The sequence below is a fragment of the Saimiri boliviensis genome, chromosome 19 (assembly GCF_048565385.1).
Source record: "Saimiri boliviensis isolate mSaiBol1 chromosome 19, mSaiBol1.pri, whole genome shotgun sequence".
Taxonomy (NCBI): Eukaryota; Metazoa; Chordata; class Mammalia; order Primates; family Cebidae; genus Saimiri; species Saimiri boliviensis.
This window is the reverse complement of record NC_133467.1, coordinates 44,626,211-44,642,312: the sequence shown is the minus strand read 5'-3', so window position 1 is coordinate 44,642,312 and position 16,102 is coordinate 44,626,211. Positions and strand designations below refer to the sequence as shown.

The 16,102-nt window shown below is 43.9% G+C and overlaps 1 protein-coding gene across 1 annotated transcript; it reads right to left on the bottom strand.

The window, feature by feature from the left end:
* Positions 1–14,005: 14,005 nt before the first annotated feature.
* LOC141582183 (tubulin beta-4B chain-like) lies at positions 14,006–15,444 on the bottom strand. The gene is made up of 5 exons (XM_074389760.1): positions 15,388–15,444; positions 15,051–15,159; positions 14,866–14,976; positions 14,275–14,399; positions 14,006–14,038 (listed from the first exon to the last, which is right to left on the bottom strand). The coding sequence occupies exons 1-5, from the start codon at positions 15,442–15,444 to the stop codon at positions 14,006–14,008; spliced, it is 435 nt and encodes a 144-aa protein (XP_074245861.1).
* Between the last annotated feature and the right edge of the window lie 658 nt (positions 15,445–16,102).

Below are 16,102 nucleotides of genomic sequence, written 5' to 3'. Positions count from 1 at the left end.
AAAGGGCTTTATACTTTTTTGAAAAAAAACTTTTCTTTCTTTTTTTTTTTTTTCGAGGCGGAGTTTTGTTCTTGTTACCCAGGCTGGAGTGCAATGGAGCAATCTCGGCTCATGGCAACCTCCGTCTCCTGGGTTCAGGCAATTCTCCTGCCTCAGCCTCCCGAGTAGCTGGGATTACAGGCACGCGCCACCATGCCCAGCTAATTTTTGTATTTTTAGTAGAGATGGGGTTTCACCATGTTGACCAGGATGGTCTCGATCTCTTGACCTCATGATCCACCCGCCTCGGCCTCCCAAAGTGCTGAGATTACAGGCTTGAGCCACCATGCCCGGCCCCTAATTTTTGTATTTTTAGTAGAAATGGGATTTCACCATGTTGACCAGCATGGTCTTGATCTCTTGACCTCGTGATCCACCCGTCTCAGCCTCCCAAAGTGCTGGGATTACAGGCTTGAGCCACTTCGCCCGGCGTATTAAATTGTAATTTTAGCCGGGTGCGGTGGCTCAAGCCTGTAATCCCAGCAGTTTGGGAGGCTGAGGCGGGTGGATCACGAGGTCAAGAGATCGAGACCATCCTGGTCAAGATGGTGAAACCCCGTCTGTACTAAAAATACAAAAAAATTAGCTGGGCATGGTGGCACATGCCTGTAGTCCCAGCTACTCAGGAGGCTGAGGCAGGAGAATTGCCTGAACTCAGGAGGCGGAGGTTGCGTTGAGCCGAGATCGCGCCATTGCACTCCAGCCTGGGTAACAAGAGTGAAACTCCGTCTCAAGAAAAAAAAAAAAATTGTAATTTTAAAAGGTGAAACATTGGGACATGGTAGCTCATGCCTGTAATCCCAGCACTTTGGGAGGCCAAAGCAGGTAGATTACCTGAGGTCAGGAGTTTTAGACCAGACTGACCAACATGATAAAACCTTGCCTTTACTAAAAATACAAAATTAACTTGGTATGGTGGTGTGTACCTATAATTTAAGCTACTTGGGAGGCTGAGGCAGGACAATTGCTTGAACCCGGGAGGTGGAGGTTAAAGTGAGCTGAGATCTCACCCTTGCACTCCAGTCTGGGTGATATAGTGAGACTTCGTCTCTAAACAAAAACAAAAAAATGTGGATATAATTTTAATATTTTAAAATTTGAAATGGCTTTATTTTGGCCCAACATATAATCTGTTATGGATAATGTTCCATTTGTGCTTGATAAGAATGTGTATTCTCATACTGTTACATGAAATATTCTATATATGTCCAGTAGGTGCAACTGTTCTATAGCGCTATGCAAACATATCATTTTTTTTTTTTTTTTTTTTTTTTTTTTGAGACGGAGTTTCGCTTTTGTTACCCAGGCTGGAGTGCAATGGCGCGATCACGGCTCACCGCAACCTCCGCCTCCTGGGTTCAGGCAATTCTCCTGCCTCAGCCTCCGGAGTAGCTGGGATTACAGGCACGCGCCACCATGCCCAGCTAATTTTTTGCACCTTTAGTAGAGACGGGGTTTCACCATGTTGACGAGGATGGTCTCGATCTCTTGACCTCGTGATCCACCCGCCTCAGCCTCCCAAAGTGCTGAGATTACAGGCTTGAGCCACCACGCCCGGCCTGCAAACATACCATTTTTTTTTTTTAGCTTTCTGTCTGAATAATCTATTGTAACAAAATTCTCTACTATTTTCATATTTGTCTGTTTTTTTCTAAAGTTCTCTTCACGTGTGTTGATACATTTATGTGCCCCAAAGTTGGGTGCATATATTTTTAATTGTTATATCTTTTATTTATTTGTTTATTTTTTAAAGATGGGGTTTCACCATGTTGGCCAGGCTGGTCTTGAACTCCCGACCTCAGGTGATCCACCCACCTCGGCCTCCCAAAGTGCTAGGATTACAGGCATGAGCCACTGCGACAGCCTAATTGTTATATCTTTTTGAAAAATTATCCTCTTATTATTACAGAGTGATCTTCTTTGTCTCTTGGGACTAATTTTTTTTTTCTAGAAGTATATTTTGTCTGATATAAATATGGCCACTCTTACACATTTTTTTTTTTTTGTCTGGATGCAACTTTGTTTTAATTGTGCCACTGTGCTCAAGCCTAGCAACAGAGCAAGCCTCTATCAAATAAAAAGTATAAATGTTTTACAGAGTATCAACATATTTTCAGTAAATTTAACATATACATGAATAAAATTCTTGCAGTAAAATTAAAATTCATTTTGTTGATTTGTATTGAGCTCAAGTAATATTGGATAAAAAGCCAGCAAATAAAGAGCTAAAAATTATTTGAAATAGAAATATTGTGAATAAAGTTTTTCTGTCAATTTCAGTAAAAATATTTTTAGCTCATACTAATATTCTTATCTATAGTTGTACAATAACAAATGATACTTTTTATTACCAATTGTACTTCATATTTGTATTCCATTCATAGCAGCTTTCTTCACTGTTTCAATGCCTTCTGCACTTCACGTCAGTGAAAAACAGGCCAGCTGCTGCCAGGAAATGGATGTGATCTTATTGCTACTTTAAGAGTGATGACAAAGGCCAGTCGCGGTGGCTCACACGTGTGATCCCAGCACTTTGGGAGGGATCTCAAAGGTGGGTGGATCACGAAGTCAAGAGATCGAGACCATCCTGGTCAACATGGTGAAACCCCGTCTCTACTAAAAATACAAAAAAAAAATTAGCTGGGCATGGTGGCGCGTGCCTGTAATCCCAGCTACTCAGGAGGCTGAGGCAGGAGAATTGCCTGAACCCAGGAGGCCGAGGTTGTGGTGAACTGAGATCGCGCCATTGTACTCCAGTCTGGGTAACAAGAGCGAAACTCTGTCTTAAAAAAAAAAAAAAAAAAAAAAAAAAAAAAAAAAAAAAAAAAAAAAAAAAAAAAAAAAAGAGTGATGACGAAGAGCACTTGTCTGAATTGTTCCCATGTGGCAAACACTGTAATTTCCCCCAAAGTACACACATTTCTTATTTTTCCGTAAATTTACTGATGAAATAAAATACTGAGTTAAGAAAGTCTTGATCTCATTCAAATATGTTTTATGAAATTTGGTTGACATTTTCATGTCTCTGAGTTGAATGGAATGTTGAAAATTCCCATGAATCCAAATAGAGGGTTATACATGACCAATATTTTTACTAGAAGCCTTTCTGGGGCAAAATAAGATTCATAACATTTCGTTATAATATAGAAGAAATGTGTGAACTCTGTTCCCGGTAATCAACTCTGAACACTGAGCATTCTCAGTTCCTGGTATTCCCCTGAGTCATTCAGGAAAAATTGGTATATCTGTAAGGAGACAGAAAAAGGTGTCCGGGGGAGGGTCACAGCTTTTCACATAAATGTTTTTTATAGACCCCTATTAGGATCTTGATCTAATTGGTCTATCATTTGCATGACTAGATAGTTACTGAATCTAGTCATACTATTTTTTTTTTTTTTTTGGCAGCTAATGATGTCTGTTACCTATAAGTTTCGTACAATAACTTGCTAAGCTGAAACATAAAACTTTTGTTAATTTACCCTAAATCGAGGAACTAGATTTGCAATTTCCAGTCTTTCAATGTTAAAGCAATTCAGAGAAGAGTGATGTGTGTATGTTGTATGCATTTTTTTGGTATATTCAAGATTATTATCTCTGGAGTCAAAGTTGCTTGTGTTTTAATACTGGCTGTGCTATTTTGAGCAAGTTCTTTCTCTCTCTCCCTTGGTTTCTTTCTTTGTAAATTGAGGATAATAATAATGCCTTTGTTATTAAGTGACTGTATGTGTTAGCCCATTCTCACACTGCCAGAGGGACATATCCAAGACTAGGTAAATTATAATGAAAAGAGGTTAATTTGACTCACAGTTTAGCATGGCTGGGAGGCCTAAGAAGACTTACAATCATAAGAAAGAGGAAACAAACACATCCTTTTTTATATGGTGGCAGGAAGAGAAAAGGTGCTTAGCAAAAGGGGGGAAGTCCCTTATAAAACCATCAAATCCTTTGTGCATGTTGGCTCACACCTATAATCTCGTCACTTTGGGAGGTCAAGGTGGGTGGATCAGGAGATCAGGTATTCAATACCAGCCTGGACAACACGGTAAAACCTTTTGTATCTATAAAGATACAAAAAGATAGCCAGAAATGGTGGCACACCTGTAGTCTCAGCTATTAGGGAGGTTGAGGCAGGAGAACTGCTTGAACGCAGAGGGTGAAGGTTGCAGTGGCACCAAGATTGCACCATTGCACTCCTGCCTGGGTTACAGGGCAAGACTCCATGAAAACAAATGAAAGAAGACAAACCAACCAACCAACCAAAAACCCCATCAGGTCCTATGTGAACTCACTCAGTATCATGGGAACAGAATGAGGGTAACTGCCCGCGTGATTCAATTACATCCCACCAGGTATCTCCCGTGACACATAGGGATTATGGAAACTACAATTCACAATGAGATTTGGGTGTGGACACAACCAGACCATATCACTGTAAGAACAAAATTTATTAATATATATATAGTATTACGGTTAGTGCTCAGTACAAATTAGCTATTATTAACGAGACATTAATATGCTAAATTATGTTAATGCATGTTGCCACACAAATATTTTTTCATTACACATGAGTTTTCCAACCAATAAATGAATATGTATTTAAATTACGATTTTATTCTAAATGTGATGTATACATTTAGAATAATAGCATACACAGTAGAATATCATGCAGCCTTAAAAATGGGGAGACGCCGGGTACAGTGGCTCACGCCTGTAATCCCAGCACTTTGGGAGGCCGAGACCGGTGGATCACGAGGTCAAGAGATCGAGACCATCCTGGTCAACAAGGTGAAACTCCGTCTCTACTAAAAACACAAAAAATTAGCTGGGCATGGTGGTGCGTGCCTGTAATCTCAGCTACTTCAGAGGCTGAGGCAGGAGAATTGCCTGAACCCAGGAGGCAGAGGTTGCAGTGAGCCGAGATCGCGCCATTGCACTCCAGCCTGGGTAACAAGAGCGAAACTCTGTCTTAAAAAAAAAAAAAAAAAAAAGAGAGAGACAACGTCAATTGAAAAAATACTGGGCTGGGCGCGGTGGCTCCAGCCTGTAATCCCAGCACTTTGGGAGGCCTAGGTGGGTGGATCACAAGGTCAAGAGATCGAGACCATCCTGGTCAACACGGTGAAACCCCGTCTCTACTAAAAATACAAAAAAATAGCTGGGCATGGTGGCGCATGCCTGTAATCCCAGCTACTCAGGAGGCTGAGGCAGGAGAATTGCCTGAACCCAGGAGGCGGAGGTTGCGGTGAGCCGAGATCGCGCCCTTGCACTCCAGCCTGGGTAACAAGAGCGAAACTCCATCTCAAAAAAATATATATATATGGATAAATTTAGAGGATACTTTACTAAGTAAAATAAACCAGATACACAAAGAAAACTACTGCATGATTCCACTTTTATGTAGAATCTGAGAAAGTTGAAATAACAAAGTACAATGTGGAATAATTGGTTACCAAAGACTGTTGTTGATAAAAGAATGCAAAGTTTTACGGACAGGATAAATACGTTTTGAGATCTATTGCACAGTAGGGTTACTACAGTCAATGATAATGTATTGTACATTTCAAAATAACTAACGGTAAGTTTAATGTCTCACTGCAAAAAATTTATAGGTAAGTAAGGCGATAGATATGTTACTTAACTTGACTTAATTATTCCATATTTTATATATATATCAAAACATTACACTGCACCCTACAAACGTACACAATTTTGATTTTTCAACCAAATATACTGGTAGTACATGTGTTTTTCTAAGAAATTTTAACAAATTGAGCAAGAGAAATAAATATTTCTTCATATTGTATAATTTCAGGAAAAATATACATATATTTTTATTACATACAGCTTGCTTATTTAGTGATGTAGGTAAGTAAACTTTGATATCATGAGTAGTTTGAACCTACCACTCAATAGTAAAATATGTTAATTATTATTTTTCAGAGCAATATAATTTCTTTATTTCTTTCACTTTCTTCTTTTGCTTTCTTTTTCTTTCTTTCTTTCTTTTCTTTTATTTTCCTTCTTACTTTCTTCTGTTTTTCTTTTTTTTTTTTTTTCTGAGAAGAAATTTCACTCTTGTTGTCTAGGCTGGAGTGCAATGGTGTGATCTTGGCTCACTGCTACCCCTGCTTCCTGGGTTCAAATGTTTCATCTGTCTCAGCTTCCTGAGTAGCTGGAATTCTAGGCATGTACCACCTAAATTACAGGCATGCCTGACTAATTTTTTTTTTTTTTTTTTTTGTAGAGATGGGGTTTCTCCATGTTGGTCAGGGTAATCTTGAACTCCCAACCTCAGCTGATCTGCCTGCCTCAGCCTCCTAAGGTGCTGGGATTACAGGCGTGAGCTGCTACACTCGGCTTTATTCAAAAAGTTAATACTTTAAAAGACAGACTCTAAAGCAACTGTTTAAATTCTCTCAAGATAAATGACTTTTTTCACTTATTCATAAAAGTTATATAAACATATACTTTAAATTACCTTTAAGTTTATTAAGTGAATATAAAAAACTAGTTGGCAAAAAGAATTTATTAAACAAGTAGATCAGAAAACGCTTTGCCTCTTTCTCTAATCTTAAAACAGAAAAAAACTCAGCATTTAAGTGTTTATTATCTGGTGTTACAAGGGTGGTAAAGAGCAGTACAAGATGAGGGAGCTTCCTTTAGTATTTATATTCCTGCCATGTGAGACTGTGTGAGAATCTGCCAAGGACAGTATTACAAATACCCATCGAATATTAGAGTCCCAAACTGTCAATTAAAATGAACACAAATTACAACCCCCTGGTGTGGACACCTTGTTGTTCCCAGGCTTACCACTGGTCCTGATCTAAAACACTTTACAAATAACCAGAGCTAATGATTTTCTGTGCTCTCTCTATATGCTGGACATTCTTCTCACACCTGTATTTGAGTTAATTGCTTTAATTTTACCAAAACCCTAAGATTTAGGCAGTAATATTCTTACTGTACAGCTGAAGAGTCAAGAACAAAGATGTCAAGAAACTGTCTCCCGGTCACACAGCCCATAAGTGGCAGAACCAGGATGCAATCAGAGGCCACCAGATACCGAGTTTTAACATTCATCATTAAGGCCAGTCAGCCTCATGCAATTTTATTTATTCATATGTTTAGTTAGTTAGTTACTTAGTTTTTTATTGCATTTTAGGTTTTGGGGGTCATGTGAAGAACATGCAAGATTGTTGCATAGGTACACACATGGTGGTGTGATTTTCTGCCTTCCTCCCCTTCACCTGTATCTGGCATTTCTCCCCATGCTATCTCTCTCCAACTCCCCACCCCTCGCTGTCTGCCCCCAATTTTCCCCCAACAGACCCCAATATGTAGTGCTCCCTTCCCTGTGTCCATGTGTTCTCATTGTTCAACACCCAGCTATGATTGAGAACATGCGGTGTTTGATTTTCTGTTCTTGTGTCAGTTTGCTGAGAATGATGGTTTCCAGGTTCATCCATGTCCCTACAAAGGACACGAACTCATCGTTTTTGATGGCTGCATAATATTCCATGGTGTATATGTACCACATTTTTCCTGTCCAGTCTATCATTGATGGGCATTTGGATTGGTTCCAGGTCTTTGCTATTGTAAACTGTGCTGCAATGAACATTCGTGTGCATGTGTGCTTACAGTAGAATGATTTATAATCCTTTGGATATATACCTAGAAATGGGTTTGCTGGGTCAAATGGAATTTCATTTTCTAGGTCCTTGAGGAACCACCACACTGTCTTTCACCAGGGAAGCCACAATCACCTCTGTGCACGCTGCCACCACCACCGCTGCCGCCACCCGCCAAGCCCAGCACCGGCGAGCACACCTCCTGGTTTCTTTTTCTTTCTTTCTTTTTTTTTTTTTTTTTTTTTTTTTGAAGCGGAGTTTTGCTCTTGTTACCCAGGCTGGAGTGCAATGGCGCGATCTCGGCTCACCGCATCCTCCGCCTCCTGGGCTCAGGCAATTCTCCTGCCTCAGCCTCCTGAGTAGCTGGGAATACAGGCACGTGCCACCATGCCCGGCTGGTTTATTTCTTTCTTTTTTTTTTGAGACGGAGTTTCGCTCTTGTTACCCAGGCTAGAGTACAATGGCGCGACCTCGGCTCACCGCAACCTCCACCTCCTGGGTTCAGGCAATTCTCCCGCCTCAGCCTCCTGAGTAGCTGGGATTATAGGCACGCACCACCATGCCCAGCTAATTTTTTGTATTTTTAGTAGAGACGGGGTTTCACCATGTTAACCAGGTTGGTCTCGATCTCTCGACCTCGTGATCCACCCGCCTCGGCCTCCCAAAGTGCTGGGACTACAGGCTTGAGCCACCGCGCCCGGCCCCGGCTGGTTTATTTCTTTAGTGAAGTGGCCTGCAGGCTTGCCTAAGCCCACTGGATAGGGTGTCCCTGATGTGGTGAATCATCACTGTGACATCAGCTGCCTGAAGCAGAGCAAAAAGTTTAAAATGTCTTTTGTTCCCCACCTCAAAGAATACTTCCCGGCTGCCCTTTGGACTCTGCAGTTGTAACTTTTCTTCCTGCCACAGACTGGTTGCCAGAAAATGACTGTCCCATTGCTACTCTCACACAGAAAATACTCCAGTCTCTGAGGGAACAAACACCCTGTCCCACCTCTGCTCCAAACCAGAGAACTGCCAGGGCGCCTTGAAGTGTGTCCCTACTGTGCCTTGTATTTCCTCAGATGTTCTTGGGAGTAATTCTTTTTTATTTTCAGTTTGTTCGTGAGAATTAGGGATAATTCTATAAAAAATATTCTAGTATAAGCCGGGCCTGGTGGCTCAAGCCTGTCATCCCAGCACTTTGGGAGGCTGAGGCGGGTGGATCATGAGGTCAAGAGATCGAGATCATCCTGGTCAACATGGTGAAACCCCGTCTCTACTAAAAATACAAAAAAAAAAAAAAAATTAGGGGCATGGTGGCGAGCGCCTGTAATCCCAGCTACTCAGGAGGCTGAGGCAGGAGAATTGCCTGAACCCAGGAGGCGGAGGTTGCGGTGAGCCGAGATCATGCCATTGCACTCCAGCCTGGGTAACAAGAGCGAAACTCCATCTCAAAAAACAAAAAACAAAAAAATTCTAGTATAAATCAGCTTTCCAGTAAGTTTCTACTATGTCCAGTGCCTAAAGTAACCTGAAAAGATTTCGACAGTATATTGGGACCTGAAAATAAATAGATAAATAACCCTGAAAGAGAAATACACTTATAAACGTTAGGATACTATTTCTTTCTTTCTTTCTTTCTTTCTTTCTTTTTTTTTTTTTTTTTTTTTTTTTTTTTTGAGACGGAGTTTCACTCTTGTTACCCAGGCTGGAGTGCAATGGCACGATCTCGGCTCATCGCAACCTCCGCCTCCTGGGTTCAGGCAATTCTCCTGCCTCAGCCTCCTGAGTAGCTGGGATTACAGGCACGTGCCACCATGCCCAGCTAATTTTTTTGTATTTTTAGTAGAGACGGGGTTTCACCATGTTGACCAGGATGGTCTCGATCTCTTGACCTCGTGATCCACCTGCCTCGACCTCCCAAAGTGCTGAGATTACAGGCTTGAGCCACCGCACCCGGCAGGATACTATTTCAACTGATCTCTACAACAGCTGTGGAATGATGATTTGACCCACTTTACAAATGAAGAAACAGAAATTCAAGAAGGATCAATCACTTGCACAAAGGTAGTCAATGCAGTGCTGAGACTAGAGCCCAGGTAATTCTGATTCTTAGCCCAGGGACCTTCCATTCTAACAAGCTGCCTTCTGCCATACTCTTCTTTCTGACCACAAAGATTGAACGGAGTCTTCTGCTTCTGGCCAAATTGGAGTAATAGAGACCAGATTTGTCCTCCACCTTAAGCAACTGGAAAACTGGAAACACGATTTTCAACTATAGCGTCCACACTGCATATAGTGCGGTACAGTAGAGAGATCCCTGGGAGAGAGAAAATAAAAGAGGTGAGCCCCAAGATTACTCCGGTTTATCACCTGAGATTTTGAACTGCAAAGCAGTGGGGGAGGACCCAGGCAGAGCCTGTAGTAAGTTTGAAAAAGTCAGGGTGGTGACATCACAGGACAGACTAGAGAACATTGCTGCACACAGAGAATGCCTTGGATTCCTGTCTTTAATCTTCAGGAAAGTGCTGATTAGTACATGTATTTGAGGAAATGATGCAAAGCAGGGAGAAGAACTTCTCCAAAGAAATAATCTCTGTAGCTCACACAGAGCTTGCAACACTTGGTGTTTCCATCAGCTAAAGGGAAAAACCCTTTTTAATAAAGGGAGCATTGGTTATAACAGGGGTCCCCAAACCCCAACGATGCTCCATGGCCTGTTAGGAACCCGGCCGTACACAGCAGGTGAGCAGCAGCGAGAAAGCATTACCGCCTGAGCTCCACCTCCTGTCAGGTCAGCAATGGCATTAGATTCTCATTAGAGCACAAACCCTGTTGTGACCTGTACATGCAAGAGGTCTAAGTTACACTACAGATTTAGGTTGCATGCTCCTTATGAGACTCTAGCTAATGCCTGATGATCGGACGTGAAACAGTTTCATACTGAAACCATCACCCTGAACCCAAGCAGTCTACCCGCACCTCATCTGTGGAAAAACTGTCTTCTGGGTGACAAGTCCCTGGAGTCAAAACTGTCGGAGACCACTGGCTTACAATAGGCAAAAGAGTATCATCCCCAGTGTAAACCATGAACTATGCGTAATATTAGCATGTAAGTTCATCAATGGTAATAAATGTGCCTTTCTGGAGAGAGACATGGATAGTCTAGCAGGCTAGGCATGCATAGAGGCAAGTGGTATGTGAAAACCTTTTGTACTTCCTGTTCAAATTTTGCCATTAATCTGAAACAACTCTAAAAAATAAGACTTATTATTTAAAAACGCATATTGCAGGCCGGGGACAGTGGATCACGCCTGTCATCTCAGCACTTTGGGAGACTGAGGTGAGTGGATCACGAGGTCAAGAGATCGAGACCAAACTGGTGACATGGTAAGAAGCCGTCTCTACTAAAAACACAAAAAATTAGCTGGGCATGGTGCCACGTGCCTGTAATCACAGCTACTCAGAAGGCTGTGGCAGGAGAACTGCCCGAAACCAGAATGCGGAAGTTTCGGTGAGCCGAGATCGTGCCAATGAACTCCAGCCTGGGTAAAAAGAGTGAAACTCAGTCTCAAAAGAAAAAAAAAAAGGCATATTACAACCATAGTGGAAAAAAATAGCCACTGACTAATAGCTGCTCTTATCCTGCTTCAAAAAATTAAAAAGCCAGCTTGAAAAGAAGCCACTTGTTTTTAAGTCATTTTATTGAATATCAAACGAGTCTAAAACAATTTTAACACAAAATGCCAAAAGCCCAGTGCTCAGTGAGTTACAGCGGGCAATGTCTAACACCAAATCAAATAATATTAGGAATGCGGAGACACAGAAAACTGAGATGCATGATGAGAAGGGAAAAAAATTCAATCTACTTTAACTGACTTAGGAAGGACACAACAGAGGAGAATTTAAAAACAATAGGAAGGCCTGAGGTAGTGGCTCAGGCCTGTAATCCAGGCACTTTGGAGCCCAAGGCGGGTGGATCACCTCAGCTCGGGAGTTCAGTACCAGCCTGACCGACACGGTGAAACCCCGACTTTACAGAAAATAAAAACTAAAAATATGTAATCCCAGCACTTTGGGAGGTCGAGGCGGGTGGATCACAAGGTCGAGAGATCTAGACCATCCTGGTCAACATGGTGAAACCCCGTCTCTACTAAAAATACAAAAAATTAGCTGGGCATGGTGGCACGTGCCTGTAATCCCAGCTACTCAGGAGGCTGAGGCAGGAGAATTGCCTGAACCCAGGAGGCGGAGGTTGAGGTGAGCCGAGATCGCGCCATTGCACTCCAGCCTGGGTAACAAGAGTGAAACTCCGTCCCCCCCCACAAAAAAAAAGTTCGCCGGGCATCGTGACGGCAGGCGCCTGTAGTCCTAGCTTTTCTGGAGCCCGAGGTTGGAGGATTGCCTGAGGTCGGGAAGTGGAGGCTGCCATGGGCCTTGGCCGGACGAATGCACTGCAGCCTGTTGCCTGGGTTGGTCTTGAATTCCTCGGCTCTAGCAAAGTACCCGCCTCACCTCCGAACTTGCACCCACCATATTCATCTGTCCCGGAGGTGTCGTTTAACTCTGTAAGTTGAATGCACACATTGAAAATCATTCTGCTGGCCAGGCGCGGTGGCTCAAGTCTGTAATCCCAGCACTTTGGGAGGCCGAGGCGGGTGGATCACGAGGTCGAGAGATCGAGACCAACCTGGTCAACATGGTGAAACCCCGTCTCTACTAAAAATACAAAAAATTAGCTGGGCATGGTGGTGCGTGCCTATAATCCCAGCTACTCAGGAGGCTGAGGCAGGAGAATTGCCTGAACCCAGGAGGCAGAGGTTTCGGTGAGCCGAAATCGCGCCATTGCACTCCAGCCTGGGTAACAAGAGCGAAACTCCGTCTCAAAAAAAAAATAAAGGAATAAAGAAAACCATTCTGCTAGATAGCTCCTTTTTTGTTTTAGAGCCAGATATTTCTCATTACAGCCTATACTCCCATCCACTCTGGAATGTCCAAACGCAGCTTTTAGAAGAACTGTGTTACTAACTCGCTGAATCTAAACATAGATGCAACTTCCTAAAAGGAACCAACACACAGCAGATCAGTTTGTAGGAAGCAGGTCTTCTGTGTTTTAAATGCATTCGTACTGCTAACAATTATATGCCACTATAAGGCTGGAAATGACTGATTCTACATTCTCCAAAGAAAGGGTTTCTGAACCGCTGAAATACAAATCCGTTTAACTCTGTAAGTTGAATGCACACATTGACAAGCATTCTGCTGGATAGCTCCGTTTTTGTTTTAGAGTCAGATATTTCTCTTTACACCCTGTAATCCCATCCACTCTGGAATGTCCAAACCTAGCTTTTAGAAGAAACCTGTTTCTTTTTTTTTTTTTTTTTTTTTTTTTTTGAGACGGAGTTTCGCTTTTGTTACCCAGGCTGGAGTGCAATGGCGCGATCTCGGCTCACCTCAACCTCCGCCTCCTGGGTTCAGGCAATTCTCCTGCCTCAGCCTCCTGAGTAGCTGGGATTACAGGCACGTGCCACCATGCCCAGCTAATTTTTTGTATTTTTAGTAGAGACGGGGTTTCACTATGTTGGCCAGGTTGGTCTCGATCTCTTGACCTCGTGATCCACCCGCCTCGGCCTCCCAAAGTGCTGGGATTACAGGAGTGAGCCACAGCGCCCGGTGAAGAAACCTGTTTCTAATTGGCTGAATCTAAACATAGTTGCAACTTCCTAAAAGGAACCAACACACAGCAGAACAGTTTGCAAGAAGTTGGTCTTCTGTGTTTTAAACGCATTCTTACTGCTAACTCTTATATGCCAGTATAAGGCTGGAAATGACTGTTTCTACATTCTCCAAAGAAAGGGTTTCTGAACTGTTGAAATACAAATCAGTTTATCTCTGTAAGTTGAATGCACACATTGAGAACCATTCTGCTGGATAGCTCCGTTTTTGTTTTAGAGCCAGATATTTCTCTTTACATCCTGTACTCCCACCCAGTCTGGAATGTCCAAAGGCAGCTTTTAGAAGAAATGTGTTTCTAACTTGCTGAATCAAAACATAGTCGCAACTTCCTAAAAGGAACCAACACACAGCAGATCAGTTTGTAAGAAGCGGGTCCTCTGTGTTTTAAACGCATTCTTACTGTTAACTCTTATATGCCACTATGGGGCTGGAAATGACTCTTGCTACATTCTACAAAGAAAAGGTTTCTGAACCAGTGAAATACAAATCAGTTTAAGTGCAGCCGGGGAAATGGAACCACGTTCATGGCCAGCTTCTGCAGGTCGGAGTTCAGCTGGCCTGGGAAGCGCAGGCACGTGGTGACCCCACTCATGGTAGCAGACACCAGGTGATTTAGGTCACCATAGGTGGGTGTGGTCAGTTTTCAGGTCCTGAAACAGATGTTGTAGAGTGCTTCATTATCAATGCAGAACGTCTCGTCTGCATTTTGTACGAGCTGGTGGACGGAGAGGGTGGCATTGTAGGGCTCCACCACGGCGTCTGACACCCTGGGTGAGGGCAGGATGCTGAATGTGTTTATGATCCTGTCTGGGTACTCCTCCCGAATTATGTCCATGAGAAGGCGACCCGCCCCAGACCCAGTCCCCCCACCCAGGGAGTGGATCACCTGGAAACCCTGCAGGCAATCACAGCTCTCAGCTTCTTTTCTCACAACATCCATCACCGACTCCATCAGTTCCACGCCTTCTGTGTAGTACCCCTTGGCCCCGTTGTTTGAGGCCCCGTGCTGACCTGTAAGGTAGTAGTCAGTCACTTGATGGCCAGGTATGTGGTCATCAGTGGTCGCCACAAGGCAAAAAGCACCATTCACCTGGCAAGTGGAGCGAATGGAACCCTCTCCCCTAAAGTCACAAGACAGCAGCCTTGCCTGTTAGAACCTAGATCAGGAGCCAAACCTGAGACGGCCTAACAACAGACTCGCTGCAGGTGGCTCCTGCCCGGTCCCAGAAAAGGCCATAGTCACTGTCCCACCTCAGCTCCCTGCAGGGAGATTGCATCAGCAGCTACTCACTTTGAGGAGACAGCTGGATTTTCTTCCCATATCCCGTTTAGGAGAGGGGGATTGCATGACTCAGAGTATGGGAGGGTGTTCAGGGGCCCCAGTTACACAGTTCCCACAGAGATGACCTTGGGGCACTCGCTGACTTTGAGCTGCCCTGGCTAAGGAGCCACACCCAAGTCCTCATCCACAGCTCACCAAAGACGAAGTTGTCTGGCCTGAAGATCTGCCTGAAGGGCCCTGAACGCACTGTGTCCATGGTGCCTGGCTCCAGATCCACGAGCACAGCACGGGCCACATACCTGCCACCTTAACAGAAGGGAATGAGTGAGGAGAGGGTTGGTATTCCCAGGAGGGCAGTCAGGAACAGACTGGGGTCTCACCGCTGGCCTCGTTGTAGTACACATTGATGAGTTCCAGCTGCAGGTCACTGTCCCTGTGGTAAGTGCCAGCAGTGTCAATGCCATGTTCATCAGAGATCACCTCCCAGAACTGCGAGAGATGCAAAAGGCCAGACAGGCCAGGGCTGAGTCATGGAGCTCAGGAAGCGGGAGTTGTCCCAGTCCTTCTCCCACTTCCATCCCCCTTCCTCAGGCCACTGGGTCCCTTGGTGTTCACCTCGGCAGCCTGCAATGCAGAGGCACCACCCCTTCCACTGCCAACATCTTCACCGACCACCCTGCAGGCCCGAGCTGGGTCCTCAGAGCCCTAGCTGCCAACCTTTGTGCCGATCTGGTTCCTGCACTTTCCGAGTTGGGTAAACACAATCTCCTGCATGGCCAAGGCAGGACTACGCCAGCAAAAGAAAGGTGAAGAGGAGGATTAAACGTACAACGACTCAGTCCGCAGTCCGCCAATGCTTAAACAGCCCCACACCCTCCTCCCCCAGCCTTGGATTGGGCTCCCAGAATAAGAAACCGCTTGACTTTTACACGGGTGTGCCCGCCTGTGACTCCCTTGGAGGTTAATGTCTATTGGAGCGCTCAGGTGGCCTTGCTGTGGTCCTTTCCACGCTGGGGAGAGCTGGGCAGCTGAAGAACTTCCTCCCATGTCTTTAGTGAGACTAAATCCCTAGCTGAGCTGAAACTGAATTTTCCTCCCATGTGGAGGGGAAGACTTTCGTTTCCACATTCACAGAGTGCCTTTGCATGTGTCCTGGATTGATGACATACTTTTGTAATGGATGAGTCCTTTCATCTCTTAGGAGATCTGTGGTTCAAAAAGGCTTTCTGTGTGCTAACTCAACAGGATCTAATTATAAGTTTTCCTTTGGAGCAGCTCAAACCCATAGTAAGCTATGGGTGTTAGAGAAAGCCAGGCTTCTGATGTCGTTAGCCTTCTTTAGAGTTTGATTCGTTCTTCCACCTTTCCAGAGGACTGCAATCTCCACAAAGAGTGAAGGTGATATTTGATTCCTGACGCTGAGAACAGGTGT